The sequence below is a fragment of the Ostrinia furnacalis genome, unplaced genomic scaffold, assembly GCF_004193835.3.
Source record: "Ostrinia furnacalis isolate ACB-3 unplaced genomic scaffold, ASM419383v2 OfSCF5861, whole genome shotgun sequence".
Classification (NCBI taxonomy): domain Eukaryota; kingdom Metazoa; phylum Arthropoda; class Insecta; order Lepidoptera; family Crambidae; genus Ostrinia; species Ostrinia furnacalis.
Window position 1 is genome coordinate 23,307 of NW_021136100.1, and position 18,633 is coordinate 41,939.

The 18,633-nt window shown below is 41.3% G+C and overlaps 1 protein-coding gene and 1 pseudogene across 2 annotated transcripts; both read right to left on the reverse strand.

The window, feature by feature from the left end:
- Nucleotides 1–56: 56 nt before the first annotated feature.
- Nucleotides 57–7,923, reverse strand: LOC114361663 (myrosinase 1-like). 2 transcript variants are annotated; one of them, XM_028316785.1, is made up of 12 exons: nucleotides 7,778–7,923; nucleotides 6,789–6,895; nucleotides 6,358–6,517; nucleotides 5,663–5,829; nucleotides 4,951–5,208; nucleotides 4,413–4,501; nucleotides 4,023–4,170; nucleotides 3,177–3,340; nucleotides 2,552–2,704; nucleotides 2,086–2,177; nucleotides 1,615–1,766; nucleotides 57–1,017 (listed from the first exon to the last, which is right to left on the reverse strand). In XM_028316785.1, the coding sequence occupies exons 1-12, from the start codon at nucleotides 7,825–7,827 to the stop codon at nucleotides 881–883; spliced, it is 1,677 nt and encodes a 558-aa protein (XP_028172586.1). In that variant the 5' UTR covers nucleotides 7,828–7,923; the 3' UTR covers nucleotides 57–880. The 2 variants fall into 2 exon arrangements, with proteins under 2 accessions (XP_028172586.1, XP_028172587.1); XM_028316786.1 differs by having other exon boundaries at nucleotides 6,358–6,505; nucleotides 7,778–7,922.
- A 1,283-nt stretch (nucleotides 7,924–9,206) lies between these two features.
- Nucleotides 9,207–17,074, reverse strand: LOC114361669 (myrosinase 1-like; annotated as a pseudogene).
- Between the last annotated feature and the right edge of the window lie 1,559 nt (nucleotides 17,075–18,633).

The following is an 18,633-nucleotide window of genomic DNA, read 5'->3' on the forward strand; positions in this document are numbered from 1 at the left end:
AAATTCTCTACATAATTTCCTAGTTATCACACATTTTACTTACAAGAAAACGGCTAGGGCTGTTTTAGTAAAATTAAATGATAAGACGCTCCTCTTTTTCATGAACTAATATTACTTCAGATAGCCAGCAGAGGGTGCATTAAAAAACATAACCCTCCTTCTGGCGCGGGCGGGTAGAACCAGGAGATATTTCGGTTTTTATGGCGTTCCTTCGGGAAGACTATACTTCCATCACTGGGTTAAATGATAGACCATTTTTTGTTGGTTGAGACTTAATAAGTTGCAATAATTTATCAGAAATAACTAAGTACGTTTCTGATAGCACTGTTTTTTTTTAAACTTACGAGTATTAGTATGAGTTTTAGAGTTATTTTATTATTGTATACTTATTTTGATCATCTTTTATCACAACTGCATCTTTAGGGCGCTTGTACACGCTAAGAAAGTCGCCGGGCCTACGCAAGAATTCGTGTCGTTTCTTCACACGAACAGTGTACATTGCTCCGGCGCTTACCAAGAAATAATTCTTATCTGCGCTGGATACGACACGCGGCGGATGCGCACTGTGTGACTAATGCCCGTAAACAAAATTCATGTTATGTGTTACAATAGGGGTCACTTAAAAATTAGGGGTTGATGGTAAAAACGGGCATAATTTTCGTAGCTAGGTCCGACGAAACTTGTCTTGTCTGCGGCAGACACGGTGAAATTTCTTAGCGTGTAAAAAAAGCCAGAGCGCTTTCACATTGCGTTAGAAGCACGACAGCAGCGCGGCAGCGGCGTTTTTATAATGTGAAGTCATGCATCCGCTGTCTCATAGTATGAAATTTTCGTCAGCGCGTTTGTCGCGCTGGTAAATCGCCTAAATGTGAAAGCGCTCTTACTGAGTTAAGAAACTCTTCGGGGTGGTGTTGTTATGAAGCGCAACGCTCTCATACTCCGGTTTTCTCTTGTCCCGTATCCTCTTGATGTACTTGTACAGCACCGCAGCTACTGTTACAAAGACCAGCAGCGATCCTATGAATAGAATAGAAAATTATTCATTTCCCAGAAGGTTTACAAGCAAAACTATGGGATTCTGTGCTATGAAATTAAATGAAACAGTTTATTCAGTAGGTACATGGGCCCTTTCCAGGGCACTTATACACGTCCCAAATATAGCTTGCCCTACCACCACTATGTACATATCTTGAGCTTTCTTTCGGGCCTCTTAAGAAAAGGTCAAGGTCACACAAAGGGTGATGGAGCGTGCTATGCTCGCAGTTTCCCTGCGTGATCGAATCGGAAATAAGGAGATCTGCAGGAAAACCAAAGTAACCAACATAGCCAACAGAATCGCTAAACGTTTATGGCAATGGACGGGTGGCACATAGCTCATAGAGCTGATGACCGCTGGGGTAGAAAAGTTCTTGAGTGGCGACCACGAGCTGGAATATGTAGTGTGGGCATTCCTCCCACTAGGTGGACCTACGATCTGGTGAAGGTTGCGGGAATTACCTGGATGCGTGCAGCACAGGACTGGTCTTTGTGGAAATCCTTGGGGAGGCCTTTGTCCAGCAGTGGACGCCATTTGGCTGAAAAGAACGAACACATACAGAGCAAAAAAAAACTTACCTATGACGACCCACGCCACGTATGCTGTTCTGTCTTCATACTCGTCCAGAGCCCGGTTCTTGATGACGTCAGCGTAGAATGTAGCTGAGCGCCTAGGAACGCGTGGGCGCTCAGGATCCGTGAAGTTAACTTCGTATAGCCCGAATTTGTTGCTGTGGAAAAGGTTCTATGATCATTAAATCATTTAAGTCGTGTGACTTACTTACTGCAGATTAGAATAGGACCAGATCAACTCTTCCTAGATGTCATAAGAGGCGACTAAAGGACAGGTCGTGCTCCTGCAAGGAAACTAAATTATCTGATTGTTTAAAATGTTCCATAATGGGCGAATAAGCTGTCAAAACAAAAACACATTTCTTATCATGCTCCTCAATGGATCTGTCTCCTACCTTATACGATTGCAATGTGGCTTGACTACTGTTCTAATATTTTGCTTATCTAAGTATCATCTACTTAACTATAGACACTTGCCTGTAACCGTCCACCCATTCAAAGTTGTCCATGAGAGACCAGGCAGTGTACCCGACGACGTTCACGTTATCTTTCTTCATGGCAAGCAGCATCTGTATAAATTGTTATAGGTTAGTTAAAACAACAATTTGATCTTTGTTTCTGTGAAGTGGGGTCTTTTTGAGTATACTGACAGGGTAGATGAGGCCATTATTTTGAACCAGAGGTCCCTGGTTCGATTTATAGTGGAGGCATTTTCTGCGCGGTTTGGTTGGTGGTAGAATTTATTCTAAGTTTGCCTGGCTACCACCATAAGTTCCTAATTTGTCACAATAAAAACAATGTCAACAGCATTGTTGAGTTCCAGCAGTTGGAAGAAAGATAGCCAGTTCATTTGTTGTTGAGGATCCTTCACTTTGGCCTGATCATCACTTTCCATCAGGCCAAGGGCTCCTTCGTTGAAGATTAAAAAAAGGGATTTCAATACCTGGGTCAGGTAGTCCTTGTAAAACTGCACTCGCTCAGTGTCGTCCAGGTTGCTGCCTGTCGTAGGAAAGCCGTTCTCTGTCACCAGGAACTTCTGGTCTCCGTACTGCTCTTTCAGCCACACCAGGAGATTGCGGAAACCTTTGGGGTTTTGCTGAAAGGAAAGTTGTTCTATTTTATAAATGGTTCATCGTTAGAACTAGTGCCATTCTTCGTCCTAATGGTTTAGGGGTTCAGTGGATCTTAGTGAAATGAGGAAGAGAGAATAACCATCACCTGCTTGATTACTTAGATTATGATACAGGAGTTGATAAAGATAGGTATAACTTCATCTTTGTTTTTGTTGGGAGTCTGATATAGTTACGTTTAGTAGGAAATAAACTCGGTGAGCAATATCTCAGTTCAACGCAGTCTATCTTACAGTCTTCTTCTGAACAGCGTGGGAAATGTAGAACAAATCCTCCATTTACCTCTGTCAATAATATCTCAGTTCAAAGCAGTAATCCAAATAGCCTCCCCAACCCTTCTGGCCATCGTAGAGAGTGTAAAAAAATCCTTCATTTGCCTTCGATTTAGAGACCTGATGATGATACCATTACTTATGTAGGTATAAATCTTAAACAAACCTTTAGCCACGAGCAGCTAGTGGGTTTCCATTGCGGGCGAGCCTCAAGGATGACGCCCAGTTCTGGAGAGCCGTACAAGGGCCAGCCGGTTGGTGTCTCCCCAGGTCTCGGCAGACGGACCACCTTGCTGGTGTAGTGGTTCAGTCCGTAGAAGTCGTATGTTCCTGAAATATGAGACATAAAATTTTTTAAGTTCCAAATAGTGGTTTCCACCGCTGCATACTCCTGTATACCCAAGATCTACAGCTTGACCGCCAATAAAAACCCAACCAGTGAAGCTCAAGTTTGTCCCGGGGGAAAGTTTAACTGTCATTGGACCCGCAACGAAATTAATCAAAAGAACATAGGTGTCGAAAGAATGGTTGCCGAAATTGGCTTGTTCCATTCAGCCTTGTGGCGGCTTATAAGAAATGAGTAGAATCTGCTCTTTCTGTCTTTCTGATAATAAATAAGTAAATATGCATTGTGTTACTTATAACTTAACAGATATACAAATACTTTAACACGAAGCGGCGTTTTATCCTGTAGGTAAACGAGAAAGTGAAGTGAGAGTGAGAGTTGCTACTGTCATTATTTCTCTCGTATTTCGTAGATTGAAGCAGGAATTTTCTCTGAGAAGAAAGGAAACGACTTCTTCATCATCATCATAATTTCCACCACAGGACGTCCATTGCTGAACAAAGGCTTTTTCTGACTAGCCGGTTGGCAGCGGCCTACATCCAGCGCCTTCCTGCAACCTTTTACGGTCATCTATTCATCTTGTAGTGGACCCTACATGTCCTCAATTCCAGAAGCTTGCTACCCCGTCGACCGTCAGATCTCTTTTCAATAAGGTAACTTACTAACCTCGTATAAGTTCTATCTCCTCATTTGTGAAAGCAGGTAGTCTTGATCTTCTAAAACCTTCCTTGATGCTCTTTTCAGCGATGAACTTCTCCAGAGCTGGAGGCCAGCCTCCTTGCTTAGAGAAGATGGGATGAGAGTACCGACCTGCCTGGGAAAAGAATCCGTCATGTTCGTTTTTGTCAATGATCCCGGAGCTTTTGCGACATGAAAGATAACCTTTAAGTTCCTGTGAATGACCGCTTTCTAATCAGTAGGTACGTTCTTTAATGTTACATCTTCTTGATTTAAAACTTTTAGTTTTGGGCAACAAAGAGTCACAATATAATATACATAGATTATCCTCCTAGTTACTCGTACATTACATTTACCGAGTACTCGTACGCAACTTACACAGTGTTCCATAGCCAACGCGGTCATTTCCTTTTCAGCTTTGCTGGCAGGCTCGAACCACACCAAGTGGTTAGACCAAGATATTTGCCCTGAAATTAACAATAAGTATGCAATAAATATTTTACTTATATTCATTGACGAGTTTGCATTTTGAGGCAGGCTGAAACTGTGCTCAATTGACACACACACAGCACTATCAGGAATCGTCACGTAGCGTGAAAGATCATTAATAGTGTCTGTGATTTTTGCTCAAACACAAAATCGATCCTAAATTGTTTTATCATGTCTATCTTTCTTATTCAGATCTACATAATCAGTAATCTGAGAAGCTTCTACATAATATACTAGCTGACCCGGCGAACTTTGTTCCGCCTTAATGGCAATCAATAACGGGATAAAAAGTATCCTATGTCCTTCTCCTGGCTCTAAACTACCTCCCTGACAATTTTCAGCTGAATCGGTTAAGCCGTTCTTGAGTTATAAGTGGAGTAACTAACACGACTTTCTTTTATATAATAGATTATTCTAAAACACTTACCTTTGTACTTAGGCCTGAATTCCACGTCATAGATCCTCCAGGCCTTAGCATGGGCTAGCAGTATGTTCTTATTGCACAAGTACACCCCAACCTCATCATCACGTACAGCTGGGGCTAAAAACCCGCTGTAGGAAGCATCACAGACGATGACGGGCTCGTTGATGGTGATCCAGGTCTTGACTCGGTCGGCGTAGAGGTCAAAGGCCACCCTGGCGTAGGCTGCGAACCAGTCAACGACGAGAGGGTTGGCCCAGCCTCCTATGTGTCGCAAGCCAGTGTAAATTAGATAATTAAGTAGGTATAGGTTCCAAGGCTAAAATTACACAGGCGCATAACTGAGTCAGTTCTTGCGTAAGTAGAGCGATGCGAAAGGGGTGAATTGAGCTGTCCAGTAGCGGTATAGGTACGGAGGATAGCACATCAAACAAGACAATGGCATCTTATGCAGTTATGCAGTGAGTTTGCAACAAAAATACAGTGCAGTCTGATGTGTTGTCGACTGTTAAACATGCCATGTCTCGCACCACTTCTGGTAGAGAAGAAGAAGAGACTCGATGATATACCAGTAAGTCTACGAAAAAATAATTGGCAACAATATTATTGGTATAGTGTGTTAAAGAATTGCTAATGGATTGAATATCCTCGTCACAAGCTCGTCACTAAAAAGTAATGCATGTCATCAGCATTCAGCAAAAATGTTTCGTTTGTTTACCCAAGTCCTGAAATCTTTGCGGCATGTCCCAATGGTACAAAGTAACCACGGGTTCTATGCCCTTCGCAAGGAGAGCGTCGATGAGCTTATTATAGTAAGTCTTCCCGTCCTCGCTGACTGCGTGTCCGAAGCCGGTGGGCAGGAGGCGGGTCCAGGATAGGGAGAACCTGGAATCATGAATGTACCTAATGTCATTTTACTTAGTAGCTTTTGATTTGAGATCAAACTCAGACCAAAATCTGCAGCTGCTTTTCACGTCTCTGATTCTATTGCTTTTGCCAACAAATTAAGTACGTGGTTAAAGTGCCCCACTCGCCCTTTAGAAGACCATGCTTCTACCATTGGCAGAGACTCACGGCCACGTTGCCGTTGCTCTAAGAGAAACCACGGTTTGCTGCTTGAAATATATTAAAGACGTCTCACCCTGCTCTCAATCTACCTGTAGAAATCCAGGCCCACTGGACAGCCTTCTCAACTTACGGAACGCGTCACATTCTCGCGTAATTCCTATGCTATTGTCACGCTACGTCGCCATAAAAGTGCTTTTTAAAAAGCCTATAAAATAAGATACAAAAATACATTGCTCTTGTGCCATAAAGGACACATGGTGTCCATTCCATCCTTATTCCTCGGCGGTGTAGTTACGTAGGTAGGTAGGTGTATAGTTACTCTGGTGCCTCATTCTGTTAAACTACCTGTAGAAGTCCAGTCCAAGTTCAGCCGCCATTTCCACATCCCTCTCCCACTGGTGATACGAATCGCAGGCCACGTCGCCGTTGCTACCGTCCTTCACACGGTCGCGGTGCTTGTGGGTGAACTCATCCCAAATGTTTGCTGTTTTGTCTGCAACAAATACCAGTTATGTGAAAAAGTTGAGGGCACAAAACATGGTCCACAATCGTCGTTTCAAGTGACGTCCACAGCTGGACAAAGACGTTCCCAAGGAATTGAACGACCGGTTCTGCACAGCCCGCATCCAGGTGCTTTCCGCAAGTCTCACAGGATTGTCGGTTTGTCTTTCCTTTACATTTGTGTACTTCCCGTGAACTTTACCAGATTTTCGGTCCACCTAGCGGGAGGTCCAACACTAAATTTTGTGGTCTACAATAAGCAAGTTAATATTTACCACTAGCATTCCAAGCCCCTTCGATCTGGTAGGATGCGGTGGCCGCTCCGAACTTGAATCCTGGAGGGAACTCCAGGAGACGCGCCTCCAGCCCTGCCGCCACCACACTGTGAATTTAAAGCTAGCAAGTGAGTTCCATTTATTGCTCCTTTAAATCTACTTAGTAAGCATCCAAACTTTACTTTTTTAGCGGTCGAGCTTTTAGTATTGAGTTAGAACCTGAATCCTGGATACACATTACACAGGGTAGAAATATTACGGCAGTAGGCAGTATGTGTTGTTATCGTCTATATGTATAGAACATTATTTATCTACTGTGCACATATTATTTGTACGAGTATATTGTTGAATGACTTAGTTATAATGTAGATTTGTATGCCTAATATACAGATACATGTATCATTGTATGTTGTTAGAAAATCATTGGAATAGAATGGGAATCGTAGCGTCTATTTTCGAAAAAATAGGATATTAGGCATACAAATCTACATTAACTAAGTCATTCAAGAATTTGAAACGTCCTTCGAAGTCATAATACGAGTAATACAATGATATTATCTCGTATTTATATTACTTATATCATTTTATCAATCTCGTAGATAAGTTATAACATTGTAACGATCAAAACAATAAAGTAAGTAAGCTTAGTTAATACCTACCTAACACAATGATTAAAACATCCTATGAGCATTTATTATATTAAAAACAATACCTACTCCCAGGTATTAATTTATTGTTTATTCCACACCATCAATGGCGAGTTTATACAAAGAGTTCACCCCAAAAGAAGATGAAGAAAATCACTCATATTTTTAAGTTTTTTCGTTCAACTTATTGAAAATGCCTTGTTGTTAAATACAAATCTGATTTAGCGAACTTTCTAAAAAGACGCGATTTCAGAAATTTTTAATTCTAACTGAACTAATCTGAACTGAAAAGGCCGAAAATGTAGAGTCGTCGTTCAGTAAATAAAATTATGAAAAACTTACCTGAAGACCACCAACTGAACACCGATCATTTCGCTCACTAAACACTTCATCCACACTTATCTTTGTGATAACAAAAACAATATTTTAGATAATCCCACACGTCCCACTACAGGAGACCGATTCAAGTGAGTGATTCGGTCTTGCCAGTAATCTTTGAATTGACATAGTGTGATTAATATTATCTAATTAAATATTACGAGCGCGTTGACTTTGAGTTAGATACAATGAATGTTGACTTATGGCCTACAGCAACGGATCTGCGATTTAATCTAACAGGGGTAAAAATTTTATTTAGCGCCCCTTCTCAATCGAGAATAAAGAAGAAGAATCGAGTAATCATTCGATAGAGTTTGAGATACCTTAAAATAAATTAATAGTTTAAAAAACTAAAAACACGCCAAAAATCATCTAGCTCTAAAGTGCTCGAAAAGACAAATCCAATGAACTCAAACTCGATGCGATTCCACCGTTTCGTTCAGGACTTCCTATGGCCACCTTCCAGTCTCATCATCAGACCAGCCATCTACCTCTTTCCTAGTCTGGTTTTTCAAGGCATTCTACAAACGCTTAGGGTTAAAAGTCGCTTTATGTATTGGGTATTTTACATTGATACGTGTCGTGCGGTGGGTGTACCTATCCTATATGTATTCTTATCTCATTTCAGACTTTGCGCTACTTACTTTGCGCTTTTGCATTAACCCAGTTCATTCCGCCTAGCAAATAAATAGGTGAAGAAAATGTAAAATTTCCTTCAGAATACATCATAAGTACCTGGTCTACATTACTATTTGAAGAAAGGTTAGGTTAGGAACTATTAAAATTTGACGTTGACTATACCATTGGTACCTATACCCTATACCTACTACTGAAATATTTTTTCATATCGGACCAGTAGTTCTTAAGATTAGCGTGTACAAACAAACAACTTTATAATACTAGTATAGATAGTTCAATTAAACTCATTACCTACAAGTCAATGAATGTGACTGAATGGTTCTAGTTATCGGGATCTTTAGATATTTTACAGCTCTGTTTACTTTGTAATTAATCATAGTATTCATTCCCAAGAATTAATTCATTTTATTAAGAACAGTATTTACGATAATGACAATTAAAATAATTAGCATCTGATCAATAGTCTGATTGTTTCAATAACTCTATACATATGTATACATAGGTACTTAAATGAAATAATTGTAAACAATTTACAATATTACGTTGGTACACAATCGCTTTAAAAATAGGTTACTTATTAGGATAAGTTTACTACAGTTATCTCCATAACACAAATCAAGACAACGGCAAAATAAGTCCTTTTTGCTGATACAAGCAGCTGGCTTTAATATCAATTTCTTTTCTTGATAGAAATTAATTAACAGACCTTGTTTAATATTCGAGACAGATTTAATTTCGTGATCCCTCCTTCATTTAGGTAAAAGCAACTTTTATTCAACTAAATATATCCTGAAATCCTTGCCCCAGTCTATACCATCACAATTCTGTATCCTTCTTTCTAATTATTCAATTTTTCTGTTCTGAACTATGTAACGCAACGCTCTCATACTCCTGTTCTTTCCTGTCGCTAAATTTCGTGATATACCGACAAAGCACCACAGCTACTGCTACAAAGACCAGCGTACAACCTATGGCTATCCAAGTGACGTAAGCAGAGCTATCTTCAAGAAAAATAGAGCGCTTTTTGATGACGTCAGAGTAGAACGCAGCTGAAAGTCTGGGAGTGCGCGGGCGCGGCGGATCGGTGAAGTTTACTTCATATAGGCCGAATTTCGTGCTGTTGACAAAGTTTTATGAATTATTGATGATATCAACACTTATATAAAATAACATTTTATCAACCGACCTACAACTTTATCTGAAAGGTCATCAAGCAAGCTGCATCAATTTGCTATCAATGTTATTTTATGACAATGATAGGACCGTTCTATAATAGGTATTGATGTTCATCAAAACTTTGATCAGTGCTAATTGATAGCAATAGTGTTCAATATTTAATTAATCTATATTGAAACAAAAGTACCTGTAACCGTCCATCCATTCGAAGTTGTCCATTAGAGACCAGGCTGAGAAACCAATGACGTTCACTTTGTCTATTTGGATGGCTAACAGCATCTACATAACACAAAACATAATGTTTTAAACTACATTTATACAGACTTCTAATGTTCTAACATCTTAACATTTTTTTTAAAATGTATTCAGCTCAACCACGTGATTTCTAGTGCCATGATTTCTCCAATTTACATACATTTTTATTTTAGATACAATGTTCGTTCCTTCGTTTCAAAGGCCTCCCCCAATAAAGTACGCAATTGGATAGAAATATAATTTAATTTTATCGAACCTACTTAATCGTTTCCGTTTCTATGGCACAACTTATTTGTTGTCAGCTCAACTTTGAGAGTTGGCCGAGTTGGGCAACTTAAAACCCTATCAAAGGACAGGGAATGGGAAAAAATACCTGAGTCAAGTAGTCTTGGAAGTACTGCACTCGCTCAGTGTCGTCCAGGTTGCTTCCTTTCGAAGGGTAGCCAATCTCGGTCACCAGGAACTTCTGGTCTCCGTACTGCTCCTTCAGCCATACCAGAACGTTGCGGAAGCCTTCTGGATGTTGCTGCATTAGATGTGTATATAGTTTTGTTACAGGTGGAGCATTGCTTATAATGTAACGTTACAGATTCGAGCATTACATCACTGAGGGGGCGAACTGAGCATTACATTGGTGAGGAAAGAGAAATGTAGTAGGGTACTTCTCATTTACACTCAAATTTGATGGTCACACAATAATAGTTCATAAACGGTATAAGATAGAACAATAACTTTGAAATCAGATGATTAAATATCTNTAACTTAGTAGGTGACGTAATCGGTAAATTTTTATCTTGTATTTAAGTAGGTACTATTATGTAGCTATTTATATTATGTTATTGCTATTTATCTATGAAAATCATCATCATCATCATCATTTCAGCCATAGAACGTCCACTGCTGAACATAGGCCTCCCCTAATGCTTTCCATGTTGATCGATTGGCAGTGGTCTGCGTCCAGCGCTTCCCTGCTACCTTTACGATGTCGTCGATCCACCTTGTAGGTGGACGTCCCACGCTGCGTTTTCCGGTACGCGGCCTCCATTCCAGAACCTTTCTGCCCCATCGGCCGTCAGTTCTGCGTACTATGTGCCCTGCCCATTGCCACTTCAGCTTGCTAATTCCGTCGGGCTATGTTAGCGACTTTGGNATTCTTGTGCATCTCCTTATCTCGTCGACTCTATTCTTAACAAACCTGTCCCATTGTGAATCCTTTTTTATCCACGTTAGTACAACACTCGAATCGGTCCAATAATATACATCACAATCGATCCTCAGTGCGTCTTGAACTAGCCTACTCAACCTGGTGCCGATGACCGCCGCTAACAATTCCAAGCGCGGTATTGTGACTTGTTGTTTGCTAGGTGCAACTCTTGCTTTTGCTAGTACCAAGCTCACGTTCACGACGTCATCCTTTTCAGTTCGCATAAAAATGCAAGTTGCATATGCGTTCATGCTTGCATCGCAAAATATATGCAAACTTCTTTTGCCATCCATTAGACGCAGACTAGATAAACGTCTCGGGATTTTGACGTTATTTAACTCAGCTACTTCTTTTTGCCAATTCTCAAACTCTGTGGTCAAACTTTCNTGGAACTGTCATTATTACAAATTCAATTTAATCTGATAATGGGTGATGGCTGATAGCAGATAGATTAAAAAGAGGAAAAATCACTTAAATCATTAATTAATTTTTCGATATATGCATATCCGAAAAATCATATTTGTGAGATCTCCTGATCCATTATCTGTACGTTAAAGCGTTTGTACCACATTGAAATCAAATAAATGATGATTAAGATTCTGATGAAATGTGACACGTAGCCCCTTCTGGCCGAAACTAAGTGTTCCTGTTATAGCCTCAATTATTGCAGTATACTGAAAATATCTTGATACAATAAATAATAGAAATGAGTGTTTTCCTTTTTTCAAAGGGTTATTAAGTGTACCTTCAGCGTTTTTTTGACGCTATAATATATTTATATACAAATTTATCATTACATAACAGAAAACAATGCAAGATATTGTTTTCTTGCTATTTTACATATTTTTTCTAATTACCGTTAGATTAAGTATTAGCCTTATCTAATTACCGTGACCACAAAATTTTTGGGTCTCATTTACGCGAAAACCGCTTAGAATAATTTGACGCCTTAACGATTGTTAAATTCGTACTTTTCATGTGTTTCATATTTAAATGCGTTTAAGTCAATTAAGCCAAATTTCAAAAATGATATGGTAATTAGGCTGAGAACGCCTAATCGTGAGAATGACCGCTATATTCCATGGCAAGAGCGGTCACCTCCTCCTCGGCTTTACCAGCGGGTTCGAACCACACCAAATGGTTGATGAATGATATTTGCCCTGAAACATGGCAATAAGAACATGCTGCAAAACATCTGAAGAACCGGCCAGATCCGGCCTAAATTGTCAAAAGTAATATTAGGTAGTTGGATCAATTGGAACATCTTATCTTCTGAGGAAGTAAGTGCCCGAGGTTGGTATGGGAGGGTGTATTTGAAACGTCAAACGCCAGTGGGACTTCCAAAATGTGCTTCAGATTTCTATGCTCTGTCACGGTACGTCATAAATCTCAATGTCGCTCCCATACCTCAGTCACTAGCCGAGTTAAGCGCCAAATCTATACTTAAATATTGGCCATCCCAACCAGTTCAATACGTCCTTTTTCTTACAATGTCCTAGGTTATAAAGTAAAATGTAAATCTTGTAGGAAACTAGCTATTTTGTGATAGAGCCAACTACTTACGAGTAACTACCTTACTCCCGAGCCTTACTCGCTTCCTGTGAACCGACCTCCAACATTGACCTAGTAACTAATCCGTATCCAATACTATCATAACAGTAATTGATCATTGATCATTTCAATTAAGTACCAGTCAAGTTCAATTAAATGTCTTAATAAATACCCACAACAAGTACTCAATTTGAATTGACAAATTAAAATTAATTTGCTATGCAAATAGGTAAGTACTTAGGTGTTTGCACGAGCAAATAGTGTAATAATTATAACTTCCTGTGTTCTTACAATGTTAAGTGGTTAATAGAAAAAGGTTACGAGCCTTTATAATTTACCTACTACTTAAGTAAAATGCACATAACCGCTATAAGTCTCCATGAGATCAAAACGGGAATATTCCCACCTCTCTCGTTCCCACCGCTGCAACTCCTGTGTAGCCAGGATCTACAGCTTGACTACCAATAAAAACCAAACTACATTTCTTGTTCTGGGGAATAATCAAGTTGAGGACGACAATAGGTTTGACCAAGTCAAGTTGTCTCATTCAGATCCAAATAGAACTATTTCCACCTCTCGTTCCCACCGCTGCAACTCCTGTGTAGCCAGGATCTACAGCTTGACTACCAATAAAAACCAAACTGATTTTTTTGTCCTGGGGAACAAACAAGTTAGGGGACAATACAACCCGGTCGAGTTAACTGTGCACCTGGCTCTGGTACGGCCATGCTCTGGTACGGACGGGGCGAACGCGGGAGGTGTGCGGGCCAGTGCGAGGAAGAGTCGCATTTCATCCAGTTCTCAGAGTCACAGAAAAGCTTCTGTGACTCTGAGAACTGGATGAACATCTATGTGCTTCTAAACCACTCACCTTTATACTTAGGCCTGAATTCCTCATCATAGATCCTCCAGGCCTTAGCATGTGCCAGCAGTATGTTCTTGTTGCATAGATACATCCCCACATCCTCATCTTATATGTCTGGAGCCATGTAGCCATTATAGGAGCTATCACAGACGGCAATGGGCTCGTTGACGGTGATCCAGGTCTTAACCCGGTCGGCGTAGAGGCTGAAAGCCACCCTGGCATAAGCAGCAAACCAGTTGGCGACGAGAGGATTGGCCCAGCCTCCTGAGGGTTGAAAAGCAAGTTATTGTTACTTCAAGTTCAATTTTAAATACACAGTTTTGAATTCAAATGAATTGCTTTTTGCAGTGCCTATCAATTTGGTTGGTATGGTAAAAAAGGCATAGGGATTCTATAGTGGATGTCTTGGCTTTCTAGGTTTTGGAATCAGTTGTCAATTTGGCATTAAGTACCTCTATCTCTTTGAGCCTGTCGCTTACGGGACTATTCCCACCTCTCGTTTTCATCGCTACAACTCCTGTGTAGGATCTATAGATTGACTGCCAATACACAAACCCAACCAGTGAAGGTCAAGTTAAATTTTATTGTCATTGGACCCGCAACGAATTAATCAGAAGAATATAGCCCGAATTAAGAGTTCGAAGTTAAGGTTCGACTCCATAAGAAATATGGAATCAGTGAGCCTGTCGCTTGACCTTATGAACAGAATCTTTCGACTTAAAACAGTGAACCAATTACCTATGTCTTACCTAAGTCCTGAAATCTTTGCGGGAGATCGAAATGGTACAATGTGACCACAGGTTCGATGCCCTTCGCCAATAGCGCGTCAATAAGCTTGCTGTAGTACGCCTTCCCATCCTCGCTGACTACGTGCGCGAAGCCTATGGGAAGAAGGCGAGTCCAGGACAGGGAGAACCTGGAAACATGGAGATACTGACTGAACATTCTGCCTTTTTTATGGGACAGGAGGCAAACGAGCAAACGGATTGCCTGATGGTAAATGATGACACCCGCTATCTGTAGACGTCCAGGTTTAGTTCTGTCACCTCTAATCTTGGGGATAAGGCCTCAAATCACTGGGGCAATGAGCGGCAGCAAGCCACGTCTTAACACGTTGGACCACGACAAGGAGAACTGCTGAATACTCAGTTGCTTCCATCCCTTCTTATGAAGCTAGAAACAATGACTTGGACGCACTAAACGCCACTGCTCCAGTGTCGCTGAAAGTACTCATTGTGCCTACCTGTTTGTAGAAGTTCAGGCCGACTCTGCAGTTTTTTTCACCGATGAACACGTCCAACACGTCACATCACCGTTGCTCTTGTGTCCTCTGAACACATGGAAATTCTTCGAGCTTAAGGGGCCTCATCCTGCCTCCAACCTTGGCAGCTAGATTAGAGGCAAAATACTAACCTGTAGGTATCTAAGCCAAGCTCTTCCACCATCTCCACGTCTCTCTTCCATTGGTGGTAGGAGTCACAGGCCACGTCGCCGTCGCCACCATCTACCACGCGGTCACGGTGCTTGTGTGTCAACTCATCCCATATGCTCACTGCTTTGTCTGCAAACAACTAAGAATCTCCTTCAATGCTCACTGGAGGTGTCATTTAGGCGTTACAATGGGTTTATTATTATTATGTTTGTACGCTTTGGAGCTCACGGGTCAAAAGTGGCCCGGTCCTTTATAAGGCTTGCGTGGGGATACAGATCCAACACGGTGAGGCCGTTTTAAGCGCAAAATAATCGACAAAAGTGAAAGTGGTGCATATGCTGGATCTAGTCTCTGACTATATCATGGGATGTAGCCAGAGACCATCCCCAGCCTGTGCACAGGAGCTATTGCAGTTATTGGAGAACGGACTAGGGTTATGGATGAAGGATGGAGGGACTGGTTACTGGGCTATGGATGGAGACTACGGGACACCTGCCTGGTTCATAGTCTCTGACTGAAAAAATGGCAGGCGGTGACTAGCCAGCGACTAAATGGGCCCCCCCTGGCGTCATGGGTCGTATAGACCGGACTGAGGGGCAACATTGGCGTCTGCCAGCTCAGGGGTGTAGAGAGGTGTGCTGCGCTTTCTCCGAGGTTACTCGCGGCGTTATGCCCTTTAACACTTCCACCCCTGGAGCATATAGCTCTAGCGACTCCACTCTGGCCGGCCGGTTAAGGCAAGCCAGAGGTGAAAGTCCTGCAGACCCTCTCGGATTCCACTTCGGCAAGCCGAAGACGAGGGTCTTGACCGACTCTCGGGAGCACTCGGATTAACAACTGGCCCCGTGGTGTCGCTACTCACCAACAGCTCGCCACAAAGCTGCCCTGCGGGGCTTATTATTATATGTGATAAATAAATAAACAATATTACGCAATCATGTGGAAAGGTGTTTACGTACTCTCATTTTAAATGATGTCCTCGTTTCCGACTCTCTGACATCTTGTGGCAACGAGTTCCAAAGGCGAGTAGCCTGCACTGTAAAAGACTTCGAGAAGAAGGCAGAGTGGTGGACAGGTGTCACAAGCCGAAGGTTTCCGGAAGAACGGAGAGTTCGGTCATGCGATTGGTGCAGATATGTAAACTTTTCTTTGAGGTAGGAAGGAGAGGTGGGATTAGAGAGAACGGCGAAAAGAATGCCAAGAAGTCTAGAGTTCCTACGCTGACGAATGGGAAGCCAATTGAGTTGGGATCTATAACTCGAGATATGATCAAATTTCCGGAGGCCGAAAATGAATCTAATGCAACCATTGAGAAGACGATCAAGTTTGTCAGTGAGAGCCTCGGAAAGATCACAATAACATGCATCAGCGTAGTCAATGATGGGTATTATGAGAGTCTGCATAAGAGTGAGCTTGGTCTTGAAAGGAAGAAAGAATTTTAGACGATAGAGATTCCTCAGGCACGTTGTTACCTTACGGCTGACCTCAGCAACGTGGGTTTGTCCAGAAACAAACGCCCGTATTCACAAACATTACTATGAGGTCTCATAGTGCGCGTGTACGCATAGGGTGACATATGAACCAATCACAGCGCTGTGCGTTCGATTTGCTGCTTCACTTAAGCATGCATCGTGTGAATACGGGCGAAAGAGTCTGAAAGGGCTTTCGACCTAGTGGTTCTTTGGTCTATGGAATAAATGACTATGACTACATACGATATTTCTGTTCATGTTACTTCGTTCGTCATTTAGGGTGTGTGTTCACGAGTCGGTTTCTTATTTCGCCGCTTGTAAGCGATCGTCGACCCAGCTACGAACCGGACCGGGTAGAAACTGCCTCACACACGTCCTGAGGCTCATTTATTTTTGCAAATAGGCTTTTAAAAAGCACCTTTACACGTCCCAGTATTAACCCTACCACGCACTGCTTCGGGGCAATAAATGGGTCAGTGCTGAGAAGAAACAGCGCAAAAAATTCAGTCACTATTGTTTTTTTGGGCTATCTAATTAGTGCGTAAAATAGTATGATGGAAAACCTTACCACTAGCCTTCCAAAGCGCCTTCGATCTGGTAGGCCGCTGGCCACTCCGAACTTGAAGCCTGGAGGGTACTCCAGGAGACGCGCCTCCAGCCTTAACATCACCACACTGTTAAAACAGTTAATAAAAGGGATTTGCTACACTAAAGCCTGGTCCGTGAGCACGTAGAATCCCGTCCAATGACCCCAAGCTGCCCATCCTTGTCGCTCGCACGTAATTATGTTGCTGTCGCGCTCGCACACTCACTGCGGGCGCGCGTCGCACAGTCGCGACAGCAATATACCTAATTACGTGCATTATTCCGCTAGTGGTCAGATCAAAGTGAACGCAGCTATCCAGTGTGACAAATGCATAATTATTGAAAGCTTTTCAACCGACTTCAAAAAAGGAGGAGGTTCTCAATTCGACCCGTATGTTTTTTATTTTTTTCTATGTTTGTTACGCGATAACTCCGCCAATTTTGAACCGATTTAAACAAATCTTTTTTCGGCGTATAGGTAATACCTCAAGGGTGGTCCCATTTAAATTTAATAATAGAAAAAGCAACCCCCAAGGGTGGAAAATTGGGGATGAACTTTTTTATACGCAATATCTCCGCCGATTATAAATCAATTTGAACGATTATTTTTTTGTTGAATAGGTATTATCAAAAGGGTGATTTCATGCGAATTTGAAGAAAATATTTCACCCCCAGGGGTGGAAAATTGGGGATGAGCTTTTTTATACGCAATATTTTTAATTTTTAGTTTTTTTTTTGTGTTCACGCATTTGAAGTCGGTTTTATTTTTTTTAAAAGTTAATTATAATAAAATTAATTCACGTCCAACTTCAAAGAACTGATTGATGGAAATGAGTAGGTCTTTAATTACGGTGAATATTAATTAATACAATTCTTTATTAATTAGTACAATCCTGTTAACATTTCCTAGTAGTAGTATATTATAGGCCTAGGCTGTCAGCTGTACCCTGAGCACGATCGAATGTCGTTCTTATGCTATTGTTTTGTTATTTATTGTATTATTTTTTTATTTAACAGCGCCGTTAAATGAATACTATTACTAATCGTCCATCAATGAGAGTCATTCGTGCTCAGAGTACTGATTGCTCTCGCTCTACAATTTGACTACTCACTCTAACTAAAGCCTTGTTCGCACTAGTCGAGAAGAAAAGAGCCCCTCCTTCTTCTTCTTGTCATGTCGATAACAAACCTATAGATACAGCCCAAGAGTAAAAGCTCCTCAAAAAGTCTTCAACTAGGTAGGTACCTATTCAAACATGAAATGTGTATTTCTTTTGGTTACCAAACGATGATTCTTTTTTATTGAGAGTCGAATCAAGGTCTTTCAGATCATGAGAGTCAAACTGCAGCTTTTGTTAACCAACCTGCGAGTCTTTACACAAAGCTTTCTTATACCTACTATTTTATGTAGATGTGAATCAAACCCTGGGCCTTTTGGATCAAGACAGTCAAACTCTACCACCCTCGATGCTGTCAAAAAGTACTTCTTCTTTTGGGTGATGGCGATGAACTTGCGTTTTTTCACTACTACAGACTGACGGCATATTGTTCCGCCAATGTCACCTGCGCGTCAAATAGTAATGTTTCAACCACACCAACGCAACGCGTGCTGTGGGTCTAGACAAAGTGCAAATTATAATC

Bases quoted from the DNA above. Each gene is read 5' to 3' on its own strand.
- LOC114361663 (XM_028316785.1), bottom strand. From the start codon at position 7,827: ATGAAGTGTTTAGTGAGCGAAATGATCGGTGTTCAGTTGGTGGTCTTC. The intron at 3,341-4,022 runs GTTAGTAAGTTA...CTCATATTTCAG, and splicing joins GGAGATAGAACTTATACGAG to GAACATACGACTTCTACGGA. The intron at 1,018-1,614 runs GTAAGTTTTTTT...TTCTATTCATAG, and splicing joins CGTGGCGTGGGTCGTCATAG to GATCGCTGCTGGTCTTTGTA.